Source organism: Mobula birostris, chromosome 6 (assembly GCF_030028105.1).
Source record: "Mobula birostris isolate sMobBir1 chromosome 6, sMobBir1.hap1, whole genome shotgun sequence".
Classification (NCBI taxonomy): domain Eukaryota; kingdom Metazoa; phylum Chordata; class Chondrichthyes; order Myliobatiformes; family Myliobatidae; genus Mobula; species Mobula birostris.
Window position 1 is genome coordinate 113,487,568 of NC_092375.1, and position 17,868 is coordinate 113,505,435.

Genomic DNA, 17,868 nt, shown 5'->3' on the forward strand with positions numbered 1-17,868 from the left:
TGTGTGTGTGTGTGTGTGTGTGTGTGTGTGTGTGTGTGTGTGTGCGCGCGCGCGCGCATGCTTGCCCATGTGAAGGAGTATTGTCACTTGTTGTCCTTGCGCTACATCCCTGTATCCCATTGGACAAGGTTCCTGTTCACCCTGCCATATTCCTGGTCTGTTTCAGAGCCCCCTGTGACCTTCACGAGACAACTGAAGGATCTGCAAGTCCCCGAAACCACCGCAGTCACCTTGGAGTGTGAGCTGTCCCGTCCCAACGTGGAGGTCAGATGGTATAAGGTAGGTAGGTAGGTAGATTTAACTTGGGCAGAAAGGAACAGAAGTATGACTAGAACTACACACTTGGAGTACTGTGATCAGTTCTAGACGTGTATGCTGTGTTCTGGTCACATATGCTGTGTTCTGGTTGCTTATGGTGTGTTCAAGATCGGGTTCAAGTTTGTTGTCATCTGACTACGTTTGTACAACCAAACAAAATAACATTCCTCTGGACCACAGTGCACCACAAAACACATCACACACAACGCATAAAGTACAACATTACCGCAATAAGTTAATAAAATATCATTCAAAATGCACGTAGTGTGCAGCACAGGTAAACAGTAAACAGCTCACTGTCCTGGTGACGAGAGCTCAATGATGGCAGGGTATTCTTTACTCTTGCAGCTTGAGTGAAGAAACTGTTACCCAGTCTGGCAATCCTAGTCCTGATGCTCTTGTACCTCCTTCCTGACGCTAGTGGGTCAAAGAGATTATGGGATGGATGGTAAGGATGCTCAACAACACTTTGGGCTCTTCACACTCTGGTCATACGTGCTGTGTTCAGGTTGCGTGTGGTGTGATTTGGGCACATATGATGTGTTCTGGTCACATTTAGCGCATTGACTTTCATTAATCTGGGAATACTGTGTTCAGTTCTGGTTGCCTCATTATAGGAAGGATGTGGAAGTTCTACTGACAGTGCAGAAAAGATTTACCAGGAAGCTGCCTGAATTAGAGGACATGTCTTATAAAGATAAGCTGAACAAGCAAGGGCTTTTTTCTTTGGAACATAGAACATAGAAGAGTACAGCACAGGTACAGGCTATTTGGCCCACAGTATTGTGCCAAACCAGCTAAAAAACATATTAAAAACACCCAAACACTAATCCCTCCTACCTACACTATGTCCATATCCCTCTAGCTTCCTTACATTCATGTGCCTATCCAAACGTCCCTTAAAAGCCTCTAATGCGTTCGCCTCTACCATCATACCAGGCAGCACATTCCAGGCATCCACGACTCTCTGAGTAAAAAACTTACCCCTCACATCCCCCTTGAACCTACCCCCTCTAAATTTCAATGTATGTCCTCTGGTATTAGGCATTTCAACACTGGGAAAACAGATACTCTCTGTCCACTCTATCTATGCCTCTCATAATCTTGTAAACCTCTGTCAGATCTCCCCTCAGCCTCTGGTGCTCCAAAGAAAACAACCCAAGTTTATCCAGCCTCTGGTGATAGCACATGTCCTCTAAACCAGGCAGCATCCTGGTAAACTTCCTCTGCACCCTTTCCAAAGCTTCTTATAGTGGGGTGGCCAAAACTGTACACAATACTCCGGATCTGGTCATTCTTACCCTCGGCCATTAGGCTCTATAATGAGTCAACCTATAGTCAGGGAGGTGATGACCCCCTCCTGTTAGACTGTTTGTGGTAACTTATTTTAATCCTTTCTGCTTCTCTTCTAATATTTATATATCTGTGCACTGTGAGACTGTAATTTCCTTTGGGATCAATAAAACATCTATCTATCTAAGCAGGGTTTTATAAAGATGCAGCACAACCTCCTGTCTTTTGAACTCAATGCCTCGACTAATAAAAGGATGCGAGGTGACTTGACGGAGTTGACAAGAGGCTGAACGGGTGGTTAAAGGCGAATGGTATGTTGGCCTTCTTGAGATGCGGAATTGAGTCCAAGGGTCGCGAGTACTGTTGTACCTCTATAAAACTCTGTCCAGACCACACTTGGAGTTCTGCTCACTTCTTTATAGGAAGGATGTGGAAGCCTGTGAAGGCAGCATAGTGGTTAGAACAACAATATTACAGCTCAGGGCGTCTGCAGTTTGGAGTTCAATTCCAGAGCAGTTCTGTAATGAGTAGCTGTATGTCCTCCCTGTGGAATGCATGGGATTTCCGGGTGCTCCAGTTTGCTCCCACATTCCAAAGATACACTGCCCCTACCCCTTTATCTTTCCCCTTACTGGTTTTTCACCTGGAACCTACCAGCCTTCTCCTTCCCACCCTCCCCCCACCTTCTTTATAGGGCCTCTGCCCCATCCCTCTACAGTCCTGACGAAGGGTTCCGGCCCGAAACGTCGACCAATCTTTTCCACTGTTCTGCCCGACCTGCTGAGTTCCTCCAGCGTGTTGTGAGTGTTGCTTTGATCCCAGCGTCTGCAGATTATTTTGTGTTTACACTGGGTAGGTTAATTGGTCAATGTAAATTGTTCTGTGATTGGGATAGGTCGGCGTGGCTCGACGGGCCAGAAGCGTGTACTCTGTATTGTATCATTAAATAAAATAAAATAGCTCCAGGGAGGATATTTACGAGAGAACACGACTAATGAGAATAGGTTCAGCAAATTTGGGTTTTCTCTCTGAAGAGAAGGGAGGATAAGAGGTGATTTGATAGAGGTGTACAAGATGATAAGAGGCGTAAATCGAATGGATAGCCAGAGACCTTTTCCCAGGGCAGAAATAGTTAATACAAGAGGGCATAAACTTAAATTGTTTGGAGGAAAGTATAGGGTGATATCAGAGGTACATATTTTTAAACAGAGAATGGTGGGTGCGTGGAACATGCTGCTGGGTGGGGGGTAGGTAGAGGCAGGTACATCAGGAACATTTAAGAGACTGTTAGATAGGCACGTAGATGAGGGAAGGATGGAGGGCTGTGTGGGAGAGAAGGGTTAGACCGATCTTGGAGTAGGTTAAAAGGTCGGCACAACATTGTTGGCTGAAGGGCCTATATTGTTCTGTGTTCTATGTTCTTTTGTGACCGCGGTTTAGCCCCTGTCACAATCAATAGCCGGCACTTCCGAATGCTCTACCCCACCGTTCCCAATGGGAACCTCTGGCTGGACGATAGAGACACAAAGTCATACATCATGACAACAGGCACTTGGGCCCTACTTGTCCATGTTTACCTGAACTAATCCCATTTACCTGCATTTGACCCATATCTCACTCAACCTTTCCTATTCATGTACTGCTCAAAATGTCTTCTAAAGATTGTGACTGTCCCACCCCCACCCCTTCCTCTGGCAGTTCAATCCACAAACCCACCAGGGCTGTGTAGTGGTTAGTGCAATGCTTTACAGTACAGCACCAGCGATCTGGCGTCAATTCCCACTGGTATGTTTTGTAACTCCAAAACATAAAAACTAATTGAATGAAAATACTGTGCTGGGATAACTCATGTATGTTCTTAGTTATACTTTTAGTAAGACACATACGTTTAATGTGGTGGCATGATGACGTATGCCATCACATACTTTTGCATATAATCTGTAATGAATTATTTAAACAAACATAGAATGCCTAATAAAATATATTTACAATATTACTCAAATTTTACTGAAGTATTAAATACACAACACTCCTCCCTGCTCAGCTATAAACTCCAACTCCAATTATATTATACTATATAATACAACTCCTACAGTGCCTATAAAAAGTATTCACCCCCCCCCCCCAGAACTTTTCATGTTTTCTTGTTTTATGACATTGAATCACGGTGGATTTAAATTGGCTTTTTTGACATTGAACAACAGAAAAAGACTCTTTCGAGTCAAAGTGAAAACAGATCTCTACAAATAGATCTAATTAGTTACAAATCAAAACAGAAAATAATTGTTTGCATAAGTATACACCCTCTTTAATATGACATACCAAATCATCACTGGTGCAGCCAGTTGCTTTTAGAAGTCACGTACTTAGTTACATGGAGATCACCTGTGTGCAGTCAAGGTGTTTTAATGGATTGTAGTAAAATACACCTGTGTCTAGAAGGTCCAACTGCATCAGTATCCTGGCAAAAACTGCACCATGAAGATAAAAGAACACTCCAAGCAACTCCACAAAAGCTTATTGAAAAGCACAAGCTGGCAGATGAACACAAGAGAATTTCCAAGTCACTGAATATCACTTGGAGTATAGTTAAGTCAATCATCAAGCAATGGAAAGAATATGGCAAAGCTGTAAATTTTGCCTACAGCAGGCCATCCTTAAAAATTGAGTGACTGTGCAAGTGAGGGAGGTCACAAAGAGACCTATGACAACTCTGGAGGAGTTACAAGCTTCAGTGACTGACATGGGAAAGGTTGGGAGAGACTGTGCGTACAACTGTTGCCTGGGTGCTTCACCAGTTGCAGCTTTATGGGAGAGTGGCAAAGAAAACAACTCACATGAAGGCTCGGCTAGGGTTTGCCAGAAGGTATGTGGAGTCTCTGAAGTTAGATGGAAGAAGGTTCTATGGTCTGATGAAACCAAAATTGAACTTTTTGGCCCTCAGTCTAAGCGCTATGTTTGGCATAAGCCAAACACCACACATCATCAAGAGAACTGACTTGGGAGAAAATTCCAGCATCTGCAGAATTCCTGTTGTTTGGGAGAAGATTTGTTTTCCAGCAAGACAATGACCCCAAGTATAAAGCCAAAGCTACACAGGTATAGCTTAAAAAACAAAGTTAATTTCCTGGAGTTCCAAGGCAGAGTCCAGACCTGAGTACAATTAAGAATTTGAAAAGGACTGTTCACTCATGATCCCCATGCAGACTGACAGAGCTTGATCAGTTTTGTAAAGAAGAATAGGGAAAAATTGTAGTGTCCAGATGTGCAAAAGCTGATAGAGACCTATCCACACAGGGTCAAGGCTGTAATTGCTGCCAAAGATGCATCTACTAAATACTGACTTGAAGGGGGTAAGTAATTATGCAATCAGTTATTTTGTGTTTTATATTTGTAATTAATTTAGATGACTTTGTAGACGTGTTTTTACTTTGACATGAAAGAGTCTCCTTCTGTGATCAGTGTCAAAAAAAAGTCAAATTAAATCCACTGTGATCCAATGTTGTAAAATAAAAAACCATGAAAACTCCCGGGGGGGGGGGGGTGCGTATACATTGACATTCAATAGGTACATTTACTATCAGAGAAATGCGTACCATATACATCCTGAAATTCTTTTTCTTTGCAGACATCCACGGAAACAGAGAAGTGTCCCAAACAACGAATGAGAGTTAGACCCCCAAAGCCCCCCCCCAGCTCTCCCCTCCCAAGCACAAGCAGCAGCAAGGCAATGACCCTTCCCACAAGCAAAAAAGCATCGGTGCCCCCCACCGAGCACTCAAGCATGCAGCAAATCATCAGCAAAGACACAGACTTGCAGTACCCCAAAGACTACTCGTTCACCCAGTAGTTTGACATACCATAGGCTCTCTCTCCCTAATAACGGAAAATGAGGTGTCCCCATTTCACAGCGAGAGGGGAGACATAACAAGCAACTCACTGATTATGATCTTAAAAGTCTATTGTGTCACTTTTTCCGAGCCCTGCACCCAGAGAATTGGCCCTGGAAAGGCTCAGGTCTCTGGGCACATAGCCAGCAGTTAACCCGCTGCTTCTGATGTTCTGTGTTCTCCCGAGATGCCTCAGTTGGTGGCACTGGCCTTGAATCAGCCCATCTCCAGAGCCACGAAAACCCAGCACCCTGAAGGCTTGCTAGTCTTCCAGGAACGTCCTTAGAATATCAAAAAGCGGCCAGTTGTGAGGCCCTGAGAGCGGGTCCCATTCCCGCAAAGAACCGAAGTCAGAGTGTAACTCCAGATCAGGGTCTTCAAAATGACTATGCTCCACCCTCCATCACTGACATCCACAACATAGTAAATTTTAAATTGTTCCATTCGGGCCTAAAGATTTAATCGCTGTGGAGAATTCCTTGTTCTTGTGGGATAACATCTTTCCTGACATGTAGGAAGGTTACTCTGCTCGGCAGGTGAGACTTTTGGCTGTGAAACTATCTCAGGTTCTGGGCCTCACCGGTGGTGGTTGTAGGAGTCGACTCTGGAGCTGCAGGAAGTGGTTCTGACAACTCTGGTCACCTTTCCTCTGGACTTGTTGGCATCCAAACAGTGCATGGCAAGCTGCCGATCTGCTGATCTGTACTGGACCACCAGACAAAGCTTTGAACCAATGTTTTTATTTTGGCCACACCTAGATGGCCAGTTTGTAGCTCCTAAAACACCTTGGCTCTCAGCTTGGATGGTGCAACAACTCTCAATCTCCATAAAGGGCAGCTCCTGTCAAGAGTAAGTTCATCCCAGAGCTGGTAAAGACGGGGACCTGGAATTTCTGCTGCACATTCCAGCCACTTTGTGTTGCCATGTAGACCTGAGACAGTGTGGGGTCTTTTCTGGTTTCCATTTGGATCAACTCTGCTGTAATCGGGAGACCTTCAATCTGTATTAGGGAGAATGTCAAGAGGAGTGTCCCCCTTTGTAAACTTTTCAGGTATTTCCTTTTTCAAGGGTAAACGGGACAATCCAGCAGCATTTCCATGATGAGTTGTCCTCTTGAATTCAATCTTGTAATTGAACCCTCCTCTGCATTTGTGTGTTGCTGCTGTTAGTGGAACACCCTTCTGTGGATTGAAAATGGACACTAGTGGTTGATGATCAGTAATGAGGGTAAACTCTCTCCCATACAAGTACTGGTTAAAACATTTTATACCCCAAATCAGACTCGAGGCCTCTGTGTCAATCAGTGTGTTATTTTTCTCTGCAGAGGTAAGGGAATGGGATGCAAAGTCTATGGGGCGTTCACGTCCATCCCTCATCACATGTGACATGACTGCACCTTTACCATAAGGCGAGGCATCACAGGCAAACTCCACTGGACTATGTGGATCGTAATGTGCGAGTTAGAATGTCTGAAATCACCATTTCCTTTGTCTTTCAGAAATCTACTTCACACTGCTCCGTACATTGCCATTTCTTCCTGATCTGTAGTAGTGAGTTCCAGGGGTGGAGCACAGTAGTCAGGTTTAGCAGGAACCTGCTTATAATAATTGACAAATCCTAAAAAGGGCAACAACTGTGACATGTCCTTTGGCCTTGCAATATCCATCGTTGCTAGAATTTTCTCAGTACACTTGTGTAATCCTTGTGTGTCAATGGTGTGACCACAGTAAGTGATGCTTGGCTCAAAGGATTCACACTTGTTGCATCGTGCTTTGAGCCCATAATGTTCTAATCTTTTTAACACTGTCTTGAGATTTTGGAGGTGTTCCTTGTCATCCTCACTGGTAACAATGATGGTATCCAGATAACACAGACTTCCTGGGCAGCCTAGCAGCACTTGGCCCATAGCTTTCTGCCAGAGTGCAGTTGCGGATGCTACTCCAAAAATAAGCCTGTTATAGCCAAAAAAAAAGCCCTTTGTGAGTGTTTATGATGAGAAACTCCTTAGACTCTTTTTCCATCTCCATCTGTAGGTAGGCCACAACTAGGTCCACTTTGCTGAAGTGTTTCCCTCCAGAAAGGTTTGCAAAGAAATCCTCTATCCTGGACAGAGGGTATTGATCTACTTTCAGTACTGGTATGATTGTGACCTTAAAATCACCACAGATCCTGACAGGCCCATTCTTCTTGGCTACTGGGACAACTGGCATTGCCTATTCACTCTATTCTAACTTGGAGAGAATTCCTACAGTTTCCATGCGGTCTAGCACACTAGCTACGTTATCATGGATGTATAAGAAACTGGACGGGCTTTGTAAAACTTAGGTATGCCATTTTCAGTTAACACTATTTTACCCCTGATATATTTAAGTGTTCTAATGCCACTCTTAAACACTGCTCTGACATCATCCAGTACCTTTCTTAATTCACTTTCGGCTGACTCTTTTACAGAGGATGTGGCATGCAAATTGTGGATGGATCTCCAATCAAATTGTAGTTGTCTCAGCCAATCATGCCCCACAATGCTGGTCTTCCTGCTTTTAACAAATACAAACCCAATTTGTCTTGTTGTTTGTGTTGTATTTCACTGTTACAAATGTCATTCCCACAAGAGTTATTTTTTTCTCCAGTAAAAGCTCATAGTTGGATATCTGCAGGCTTCAGTTTAGTAACTTTGAAATGCCATTTATACTCATTTTGTGGAATGACTGAAACAACCGAGCCAGTGTCCAATTCCATTTTAATTTATTTGCCACTCTCGTCTGGTATAAGCCATATTAGTTATCTACTGTTAGTTTTCACATTATAAATCTCAAGGCTAACTAATCACATGTCACTTGTCATTCTCAGATTTTTCATCAACAGTTTGCAGATTATTGCTCATTTTGAAAATTTGATTTTTTTCTTAATCTCTTTCCAGTGCAGTCCCTTTATTTTTGTTTGCCTGACATGCTCTTTGTATGTGTCCTACTTTGTTACATTTTCTGTAAGTTTCACCTTTAAACCTGAATTGGTCTGGTGTATGTGAGCCCCTGCCACAAGGGTAGCACAATTTGTTCGGCCAGGCCGACCTTAGGCTGCAATTTTTGTCATGCTCACTTTCATTCCTGAATGCAATTCAATTGCATCTCTGTCTGCTGTTTCCATTGATACAGCAATTTCAACTGCTCTTTAAAATGTAATTTCTGCTTCAGCTAGGAGTCGTCGTTATAAGATTGTACAAACAAAATGATCTCTTAGTGCATCATTAAGCCCATCACTGAACTGATAATGCTCAGAAAATCTCTTCAATTCAGCCACATAAGCTGAAATGGACTCGCCTTCCTTTTAATTCCACTTATGAAACCTAAAGTGTTCTGCAATCAACAATGGTTTTGGTTCTAAAACTGGCACTTGCTTCTCATCGGCTATTCCATTTGCTTTAAAATACTGCTGATTTGCTCACAATCCAATATCAAGTTATCTCTTGTGCAATCGAACACATCTATTTTTCTGATACAGCCAGTCATTTCTATTTTTTTTCTTTATGATTATAATCACCAGGTACTCATTGTTTATGAACCTGTGAATTTGTCTGTTTTCTGCCTTTTTTAACTGGACCATCTCCTTTTCCTTCATGAAGAAATGTGTGGTGATTTATTTATTTTTTTTTACTTGACTGTTTCTTGCAACATTTTGTTAAAATTCGAATGTCTCGCTGTACTTTTTTTTAACTTGATCATCACGCTGTGCATCAACAGGTAGGTAGTCATCTCAGGTTTGTTAACAACTTCCTCATCACCACTGTTACGTTTTGTAACTTGAAAACATAAAAGCTAATCGAAAGTGAGACACTGAACCGAGATAACTCGTGTATGTTCTTAGTTTTACTTTTAGTGAGACGCACGTGTATAACGTGATCGTGTGCTGACATGCTGATGTATACCATTCACATACTTTTACATATACCCCATAATGAATTATTTAAGCAAATAAAGAATGTTTAATTAAACAATGTATTTACAATATTACTCAAATATTACTGAAATATTAAATACACAACACCCACCTCTGCCTGTAAGGGGTTTTCTTGTTCTTCCATGACTGTTTGCTTTCATCTGAATGCTCCAGTTTCCTCCCACATTTCAAAACGTTGTATGAATTAGGCAAAGTAAATTGTGGGCATACTATGTTGGCACCAGAAGCACAGTGATACGTACTGCTGCCCCCAGCACAATCCTCGGTCTGTGCTAGCTGTTGATGCAAACAACACATTTCACTGTATGTTTCAATGCACATGTGACCAATAAAGTTAATCTTTCATCCAAGACCCAATGCATTTAAAGATTTTAAACCTTGAAACCAGTGTCCTGGGCTAATATTGATTTTGCCAGTGGTTGGGATCTTGCTGCGCATAGCAAGGGTCCCTGTCTATTATAGTTGCAGTGTTTCTATCCTTAGATCAACAATGGATGAGGTCCTACAAGGTGAATTTAGGGAGTTAGGAGATAAACTAAAAAGTAAGACCACAAAGGTAATAATCTCTGGGTTACTACCAGTGCCACGTGCTAGTCAGAGTAGAAATAGGAGGATATATCAGATGAATATGTGGCTTGAAAAATGGTGTAAGGGGGAGGGATTCAAATTTCTGGGGCATTGGAACCAGTTCTGGAGGAGGTGGGACCGGTACAAACAGGAAGGTCTGTACCTGGGCTGGACTGGAACCAATGTCCTAGGGGGAGCATTTGCTACTGTTGTTCAGGAGGTTTTAAACTAATGTGGCAGGGTGATGGGAACAAGTGCAGAGAGACAGAGGGGTGTAAAATGAGGGTAGAAGCAAAAAGTAGTAAGGTGAAAAGTAAAAGTGGCAGGCCGGCTTTGTGTGTCAATGCAAGGAGCATTCGTAACAAGGTGGATGAATTAAAAGCGCAGATTGTTATTAATGAATATGATATAGTTGGGATCACAGAGACATGGCTCCAGGGTGACCAAGGATGGGAGCTCAACATTCAGGGATATTCAATATTCAGGAGGGATAGACATGAAATAAAAGGAGGTGGGGTGACGTTGCTGGTTAGAGAGGAGATTAACGCAATAGAAAGGAAGGACCTTAGCCGGGAGGATGTGGAATTGAAATGGGTAGAGCTGCATAACAGTAAGGGGCCGAAAACGCTGGTGGGAGTTGTGTATAGGCCACCTAACAGTAGTAGTGAGGTTGGGGATGGTATTAAACAGGAAATTAGAAATGCGTGCAATAAAGGAACAGCAGTTATAATGGGTGACTTCAATCTACATATAGATTGGGTAAACCAAATTGGTAAGGGTGCTGAGGAAGAGGATTTCTTGGAATGTATGCGGGATGGTTTTCTGAACCAAAATGTCGAGGAACCAACTAGAGAGCAGGCCATTCTAGACTGGGTATTGAGCAATGAGGAGGGTTAATTAGCAATCTTGTTGTGAGAGGCCCCTTGGGTAAAAGTGACCACGATATGGTGGAATTTTTCATTAAGATGGAGAGTGACATAGTTAATTCAGAAACAAAGGTTCTGAACTTAAAGAAGGGTAACTTTGAAGGTATGAGACATGAATTAGTTAAGATAGACTGGCAAATGATACTTAAAGGGTTGACGGTGGATCTGCAATAGCAAGCATTTAAAGATCACATGGATGAACTACAACAATTGTTCATCCCAGTTTGGCAAAAGAATAAACCAGGGAAGGTAGTGCACCTGTGGCTGACAAGGGAAATTAAGGATAGTATCAATTCCAAAGAAGAAGCATACAAATTAGCCAGAAAAAGTGGCTCATCTGAGGACTGGGATAAATTCAAAGTCCAGCAGAGGAGGACAAGGGGCTTAATTAGAAAAGGGAAAAAAAGATTGAGAGAAAACTGGCAGGGAACATAAAAACTGACTGTAAAAGCTTTTATAGATATGTGAAAAGAAAAAGATTGGTTAAGACAAATGTAGGTCCCTTACAGTCAGAAACAGGTGAATTGATCATGGGGAACAAGGACATGGCAGACTAATTGAATAACTACTTTGGTTCTGTCTTCACTAAGGAGGACATAATTAGTCTTCCAGAAATAGTAGGGGACCGAGGGTCTAGTGGCATGGAGGAACTGAGGGATATACATGTTAGTAAGGAAGTGGTGTTAGGTAAATTGAAGGGATTAAAGGCAGATAAATCCCCAGGGCCAGATGGACTGCATCCCAGCGTGCTTAAGGAAGTAGCCCAAGAAATAGTGGATGCATTAGTGATAATTTTTCAAAACTCTTTAGATTCTGGACTAGTTCCTGAGGATTGGAGGGTGGCTAATGTAACTCCGCTTTTTAAAAAAGGAGGGAGAGAGAAACCGGGTAACTATAGACCGGTTAGCCTAACATCGGTGGTGGGGAAAATGCTAGAGTCGGTTATCAAAGATGTGATAACAGCACATTTGGAAAGCGGTGAAATCATCAGACAAAGTCAGCATGGATTTGTGAAAGGAAAATCATATCTGACGAACTTCATAGAATTTTTTGAGGATGTAACTAGTAGAGTGGATAGGGGAGAACCAGTGGATGTGATATATTTGGATTTTCAAAAAGCTTTTGACAAGGTCCCACACAAGAGATTAGTGTGCAAATTTAAAGCACATGGTATTGGGGGTATGGTATTGATGTGGATAGAGAATTGGTTGGCATACAGGAAGCAAAGAGTGGGAATAAACGGGACCTTTTCAGAATGGCAGGCAGTGACTAGTGGGGTACCTCAAGGCTCAGTGCTGGGACCCCAGTTGTTTACAATATATATTAATGACTTAGATGAGGGAATTAAATGCAGCATCTCCAAGTTTGCGGATGACACGAAGCTGGGCGGCAGTGTTAGCTGTGAGGAGGATGCTAAGAGGATGCAGGGTGACTTGGATAGGTTGGGTGAGTGGGCAAGTTTATGGCAGATGCAATTTAATGTGGATAAATGTGAAGTTATCCACTTTGGTGGCAAAAATAGGAAAACAGATTATTATCTGAATGGTGGCCGATTAGGAAAAGGGGAGGTGCAACGTGACCTGGGTGTCATTATACACCAGTCATTGAAAGTGGGCATGCAGGTACAGCAGGTGGTGAAAAAGGCGAATGGTATGCTGGCATTCATAGCAAGAGGATTCGAGTACAGGAGCAGGGAGGTACTATTGCAGTTGTACAAGGCCTTGGTGAGACCACACCTGGAGTATTGTGTGCAGTTTTGGTCCCCTAATCTGAGGAAAGACATTCTTGCCAGAGAGGGAGTACAAAGAAGGTTCACCAGATTGATTCCTGGAATAGCAGGACTTTCATATGATGAAAGACTGGATCGACTAGGCTTATACTCACTGGAATTTAGAAGATGGAAGGGGAATCTTATTGAAACGTATAAAATCCTAAAGGGATTGGAGAGGCTAGATGCAGGAAGATTGTTCCCGATGTTGAGGAAGTCCAGAATGAGGGGTCACAGTTTGAGGATAAAGGGGAAGCCTTTTAGGACCGAGATGAGGAAGAACTTCTTCACACAGAGAGTGGTGAATCTGTGGAATTCTCTGCCCCAGGAAGCAGTTGAGGCCAGTTCATTGGCTATATTTAAGAGGGAGTTAGATATGGCCCTTGTGGCTAAAGGGATCGGGGGTATGGAGGGAAGGCTGGTACAGGGTTCTGAGTTGGATGATCAGCCATGATCATACTGAATGGTGGTGCAGGCTCGAGGGGCCGAATGGCCTACTCCTGCACCTATTTTCTAAGTTTCTATGTAACACAACAACTTGAGTCTCAACATAGACAAGACTAAAGGAATGGTTATTGACCACAGGAATGTGCAGGCTGACCACTCCCTGTTGCACATTAGTGACTCTTCCATGGAGAGAGTCAGGAGCACCAAGTTTCTTGGAGAAGTGAGACTTCTGAACACCCTGTTACCACCCAGTACACTTTATTTATGACAGCACCAGTATCGGCATACTGTTGTGTATATGTTGTATATCCACTTTATGTCAATTTGTACATCCACAGAATACTTTATTATGATCTGCTAATATTATTTTAAGTGTCGTATATGATACATGGTCCTTGGTCCCAGTGGAACGTTGTTCCATATAGCTGTATACATGTGTAAAGTTGAATGACAATAACCCTGAACTTGAAATTGATCAGTGAGAATGACACAAAGCTCCCTCAGTGACTGGGAACCTTGGACATCCTCACATCATGATAAATGCTTTGAAAATGCCTTGTTCTCTTGCTCCAGGAAATGGTTAACAGTAAAATTGATATGTCCTGTATATTAAACAGTTGATTCTTTGTTCACATAACCTTCAGTCTGGGAGATTTATCCAACGAGCAATGTGTTCTTTCTTTATCTAATAAACATGCAGTCATGATCTGGAATGTGCAATGGGGCTGTGTGCGATGGGATGATGTTCAAGGAGCTTCACCCGTGACAACCCCAGGACTTTGTGGTGGGACGGTGTAGAGGGAGTTTCACTCTGTGTCTGACCCCGGGAGTGTGTGATGGGACGGTGTAGAGGGAGCTTCACTGTGTCTGACCCCAGGGGTCTGTGATGGGACAGGGTAGAGGGAGCATTATTCTGTGTCTGACCCCAGGTGTGTGTGATGAGATATTGAAGAGGGAGCTTCACTCTGTGTCTGACCCATGGTAGAATATGATGGGACAGTGTAGAAGGAGTTTCACTCTGTGTCTAGCTCTGTGATTTAATTGGCTCCAATTCAAAAGATCAAAGGCTCCGCTTTGACGGTCAACTCCTTTTAATGAATGCACTTTAGAAAGCATCCTATCTGGGTGCATCACGGCTTGGTGTGGCAACTGCCCTGGCCACGACCACGTGAAACTGAAGAGAGTTCTGGGCATAGCTTAGCACATCAATGAAACCATCCTCCCCTCCATGGACTCTGTCTATGCTTCTGGCAGTCTCAGTGAAGCAGCCAGTATAATCAATAACCCCAGCCACCCTGGATATTCTCTCTCCTCTCCTCTCCAATCAGGTCGGAGATGCAAAAGCCTGAAGGCACGTGCCACTAGGCTCAACGACAATTTCTACCCCACTGTTATAAGGCGAATGAGCGGTGCCCTGGTTGGGGGGGGCCGCAGTGGTGTAGCAGTTAAAGCAACACTATTACAGCGCAGGGCACCGGAGTTCAGAGCTTAACTCGGAGAAGTTTCCTTCCACAGTCCAAAGATGTACCGGTTAGTAGGTTAATTGGTCATTGTAAATTCTCCTGTGATTAGGCTAGGGTTAATAGGGGGGTTGATGGGCGGTGTGGCTAATTGGGTCGGAAGGGCCTATTCCGTGTTGCATAGCTAAGTAAGTAAATATAAAATGATAAGATAGATTCTTGACCTCAGAATCCACCTCTGCAGATTTGGGCAGAGTAGTTGACATGATGCATCCAAATAGGATTCTTTCTGAGGAGCATCCATGAGAGTTGGTGTGGGTTAACGAGAACATCTATCCCAATGTTACATACATTCTTTAATGGTACATTAGCTTTGAAATTTTTTCTGCACTGTTACTGTTTCCCCTTGTACTGCCTCAATGCGCTGACGTGACAAAATGATCTGTATGGGTGGCATGCGAAACAAGGCTTTTCACTGTACGTGACAATAATGAACCAACTTTCCAAGTCTGTTCCCACAACAGGATGACATGGAGATCAAACCCAGCAAAAGCATCCGGATTTATTCCATGGGCCGGAAGCGAGTTATGCAGCTCGGGAGGTGCAGGGTGGAAGATTCTGGAATTTATAGCTGTGATGCCGGAGATAATAAAACCACTGCCAAGCTGGAGGTTTATGGTGAGTTCGGTTTTGGTTTGGACGGATACGAGGCATAGATGAGTGGACAGACAGCACCTTTTACCCAGAGCAGAAATGGCTCATATGAGAGGGCATAACTTTAAGGTGATTGGAGGGGAAGTATAGAGGGGGTTGTCAGAGGTAAGTTGTTTTTTTTTACACAGAATGGTGGGTGTGTGGAACACACTGTTAGGGGTAGTGGTAGAGGCTGAATCATTCGGGACGTTTAGTAGCTCTTAGATTGACACATAGATAAAAGAAAAATAGTGGGCTACTTGGGAGGGAAGTTAAATTGATCGGGTTGGAACAACATTAGGGGCCAAAGGGCCTGTAACGTACTGTATTGTTGTATCTTCTATGCACTCTAATATCCAGTACCAGGTGAGATCATTTAAGGTGGTTGGAGGAAAGTATAGGGTGGATGTCAGGGTAGGTTTTTTACACAGAGTAGCGTGTGCATGGAATACCCTTCCACGGGTGGTGGGAGAGGCAGATACATTGGGGCCATTTAAGAGATCCTTAGATAGGCACATGGATGATAGAAAAATGGAGAGCTATGGGCTGTAAGAGGGAGGGGTCAGATTGATTGTGGAGTAGGTTTATATCGGTTGGCACAACATTGTGGGCTGGAACGCCCTACTGTTCGAATGCCAAGGAATCTACTGGTTGGACATGAAAATCAGAAAAGATTAAAGATTAGTTTTAGAAGTCACATGTACATCAAAACACTGAAACGTACAGTGAAGTGCGTTGTTTGTGTGGAATCAAAACAGTGAGGACGTACTGTGGGCAGCCCACTGTGTCGCCACCCTTCCAGTGCCTACATAGCATGCCCACAACTTCATATCTTTGGAATGTAGGAGGAAACCAGAGCACCCAGAGGAAACCCGCATGGTCGCATGGAGAATGTACAAACACCTTACAGACGGTGGCGGGAATCGAATCCCAAACCGACCTTGGTCACTGAGTCACTGATGTTGATTCTTGAACCAATCAGCTCAACCCTGATCACTACAGTTTAGCGATACCATGACCACTTCAATTGCTTGCATTGAAGTGGATTTTGTTCTGTTCTAATTGTGTCTTTTCTTGTAAGATAGTATGTAATTTATGTTTTACTTGTGAACGTTGCTTTATTGGATGCTATGTTAGAGCCTAGACTTTGCAGTCCCCCCCATAGACGCTTCCTGATCAGCAGAGTTCTTCCAGCACTTTGTGTGTTGCTCAAGGTTTCTAGTATTGGCAGAATCTGTTTTGTCTATGACACAGACTAGAGAGGCAGAAGAGCCTGCTTCTGTGCTGCAGTATTCCGTGACCCTATGGTTTGCTGCTCCACTGCAAAGTCTCGTTGAGATATAATTACCATGAAGAAGTTTAAATCTTCTCTTCGACTGGAGTTTGGAGAGACCCTCTCTCACTGCGCTCTCTCTCTGTGATTTCTGCTATTCACATAATACTCCCTCTCTTCTCTTCACCTATCCATCACCTTCCTCTGGCTCCCCTTTTCCTTCTCCCAAGGTCCACAGTCAGATTCCTTCTTCAGCCCTTTACCTCTTCCACCTATCACCTCCCAACTTCTTCATTTCCCTCTCTCCCGTACACCCGCCTTTCTGCTCACCTGGACTCACCTGTCACCTGTCAGTTTGCACTCCTCCCTCTCCTCTGACCACCTTATTCTGGCTTCAGCTCCCTTCCATTCCATAAGACTTAGGAGCAGAATTAGGCCATCTGGCCTGTTGAGTCTACTCCACCATTCAATCATGGTTGATCCTTTTTTCTATCTCCTCCTCAATCCCAGTTCTAGGCCTCCTCCCTGTAACCTTTGATACCATGTCCAATCAAGAACCTATCAATCTTTGCCTTAAATACACCCAATGACCTGGCCTCCACAGCTGCGTGTGGCAACAAATTCCACAAATTCTCCACCCTTTGGCTAAAGAAATTTTTCTGCATCTCTGTTTTGAAAGGGCGCCCCCCCCTATCCTGAGGCTGTGTCCTCTTGGCCTAGACTCTCCCGCCATGGGAAACATCCTTTCCATATCTACTCTATCTAGGCCTTTCAACATTCAAAAGGTTTCAATGAGATCCCCCCTGATCCTTCTGAATTCCAGCAAGTGCAGACCCAGAGCCATCAAACATTCTTCATATGATAGCCATTTCATTCCTGGAATCACCCTTGTGAATCTCCTCTGGACCCTCTCCAATGCCTGCACATCTTTTCTAAGATGAGGGGCCCAAAACTGTTCACAATACTCAAGGTGAGGCCTCACAAGTGCCTTATAACCCTCAGCATCACATCCCTGCTCTTGTATTCTGGACCTCTTGAAATGAATGCTAAAATGGCTTTTGCCTTCCTCACCACCAACTCAACCTGCAAGTTAACCTTCAGGGTGTTCTGCACAAGGACTCCCAAGTCCCTCTGAATCTCAGATTCCTGGATTTTCTCCCTGTTTAGAAAATAGTCTGCACATTTATTTCTACTACCAAAGTGCAACATTGTATTTTTGCCATTTTCTTGCCCATTCTCCTAATCTAAGTCTTTCTGCATCCTACCTGTTTCCTCA

At 43.5% G+C, this 17,868-nt stretch overlaps 1 protein-coding gene across 3 annotated transcripts in view; it reads left to right on the forward strand.

Annotated features, from left to right (window-relative positions):
- Nucleotides 1-17,868, forward strand: part of obsl1a (obscurin like cytoskeletal adaptor 1a) — a 149,151-nt gene that overhangs the window by 115,368 nt on the left and 15,915 nt on the right. For 2 of the 3 annotated variants that reach the window (XM_072261041.1, XM_072261044.1), the window contains exons 27-28: nt 167-279; nt 15,151-15,304. In XM_072261041.1, coding sequence (XP_072117142.1) covers nt 167-279; nt 15,151-15,304 — 267 coding nt within the window. The remainder of the gene's footprint in view (nt 1-166; nt 280-15,150; nt 15,305-17,868) is intronic. The other variant, XM_072261043.1, reaches the window with a different exon arrangement.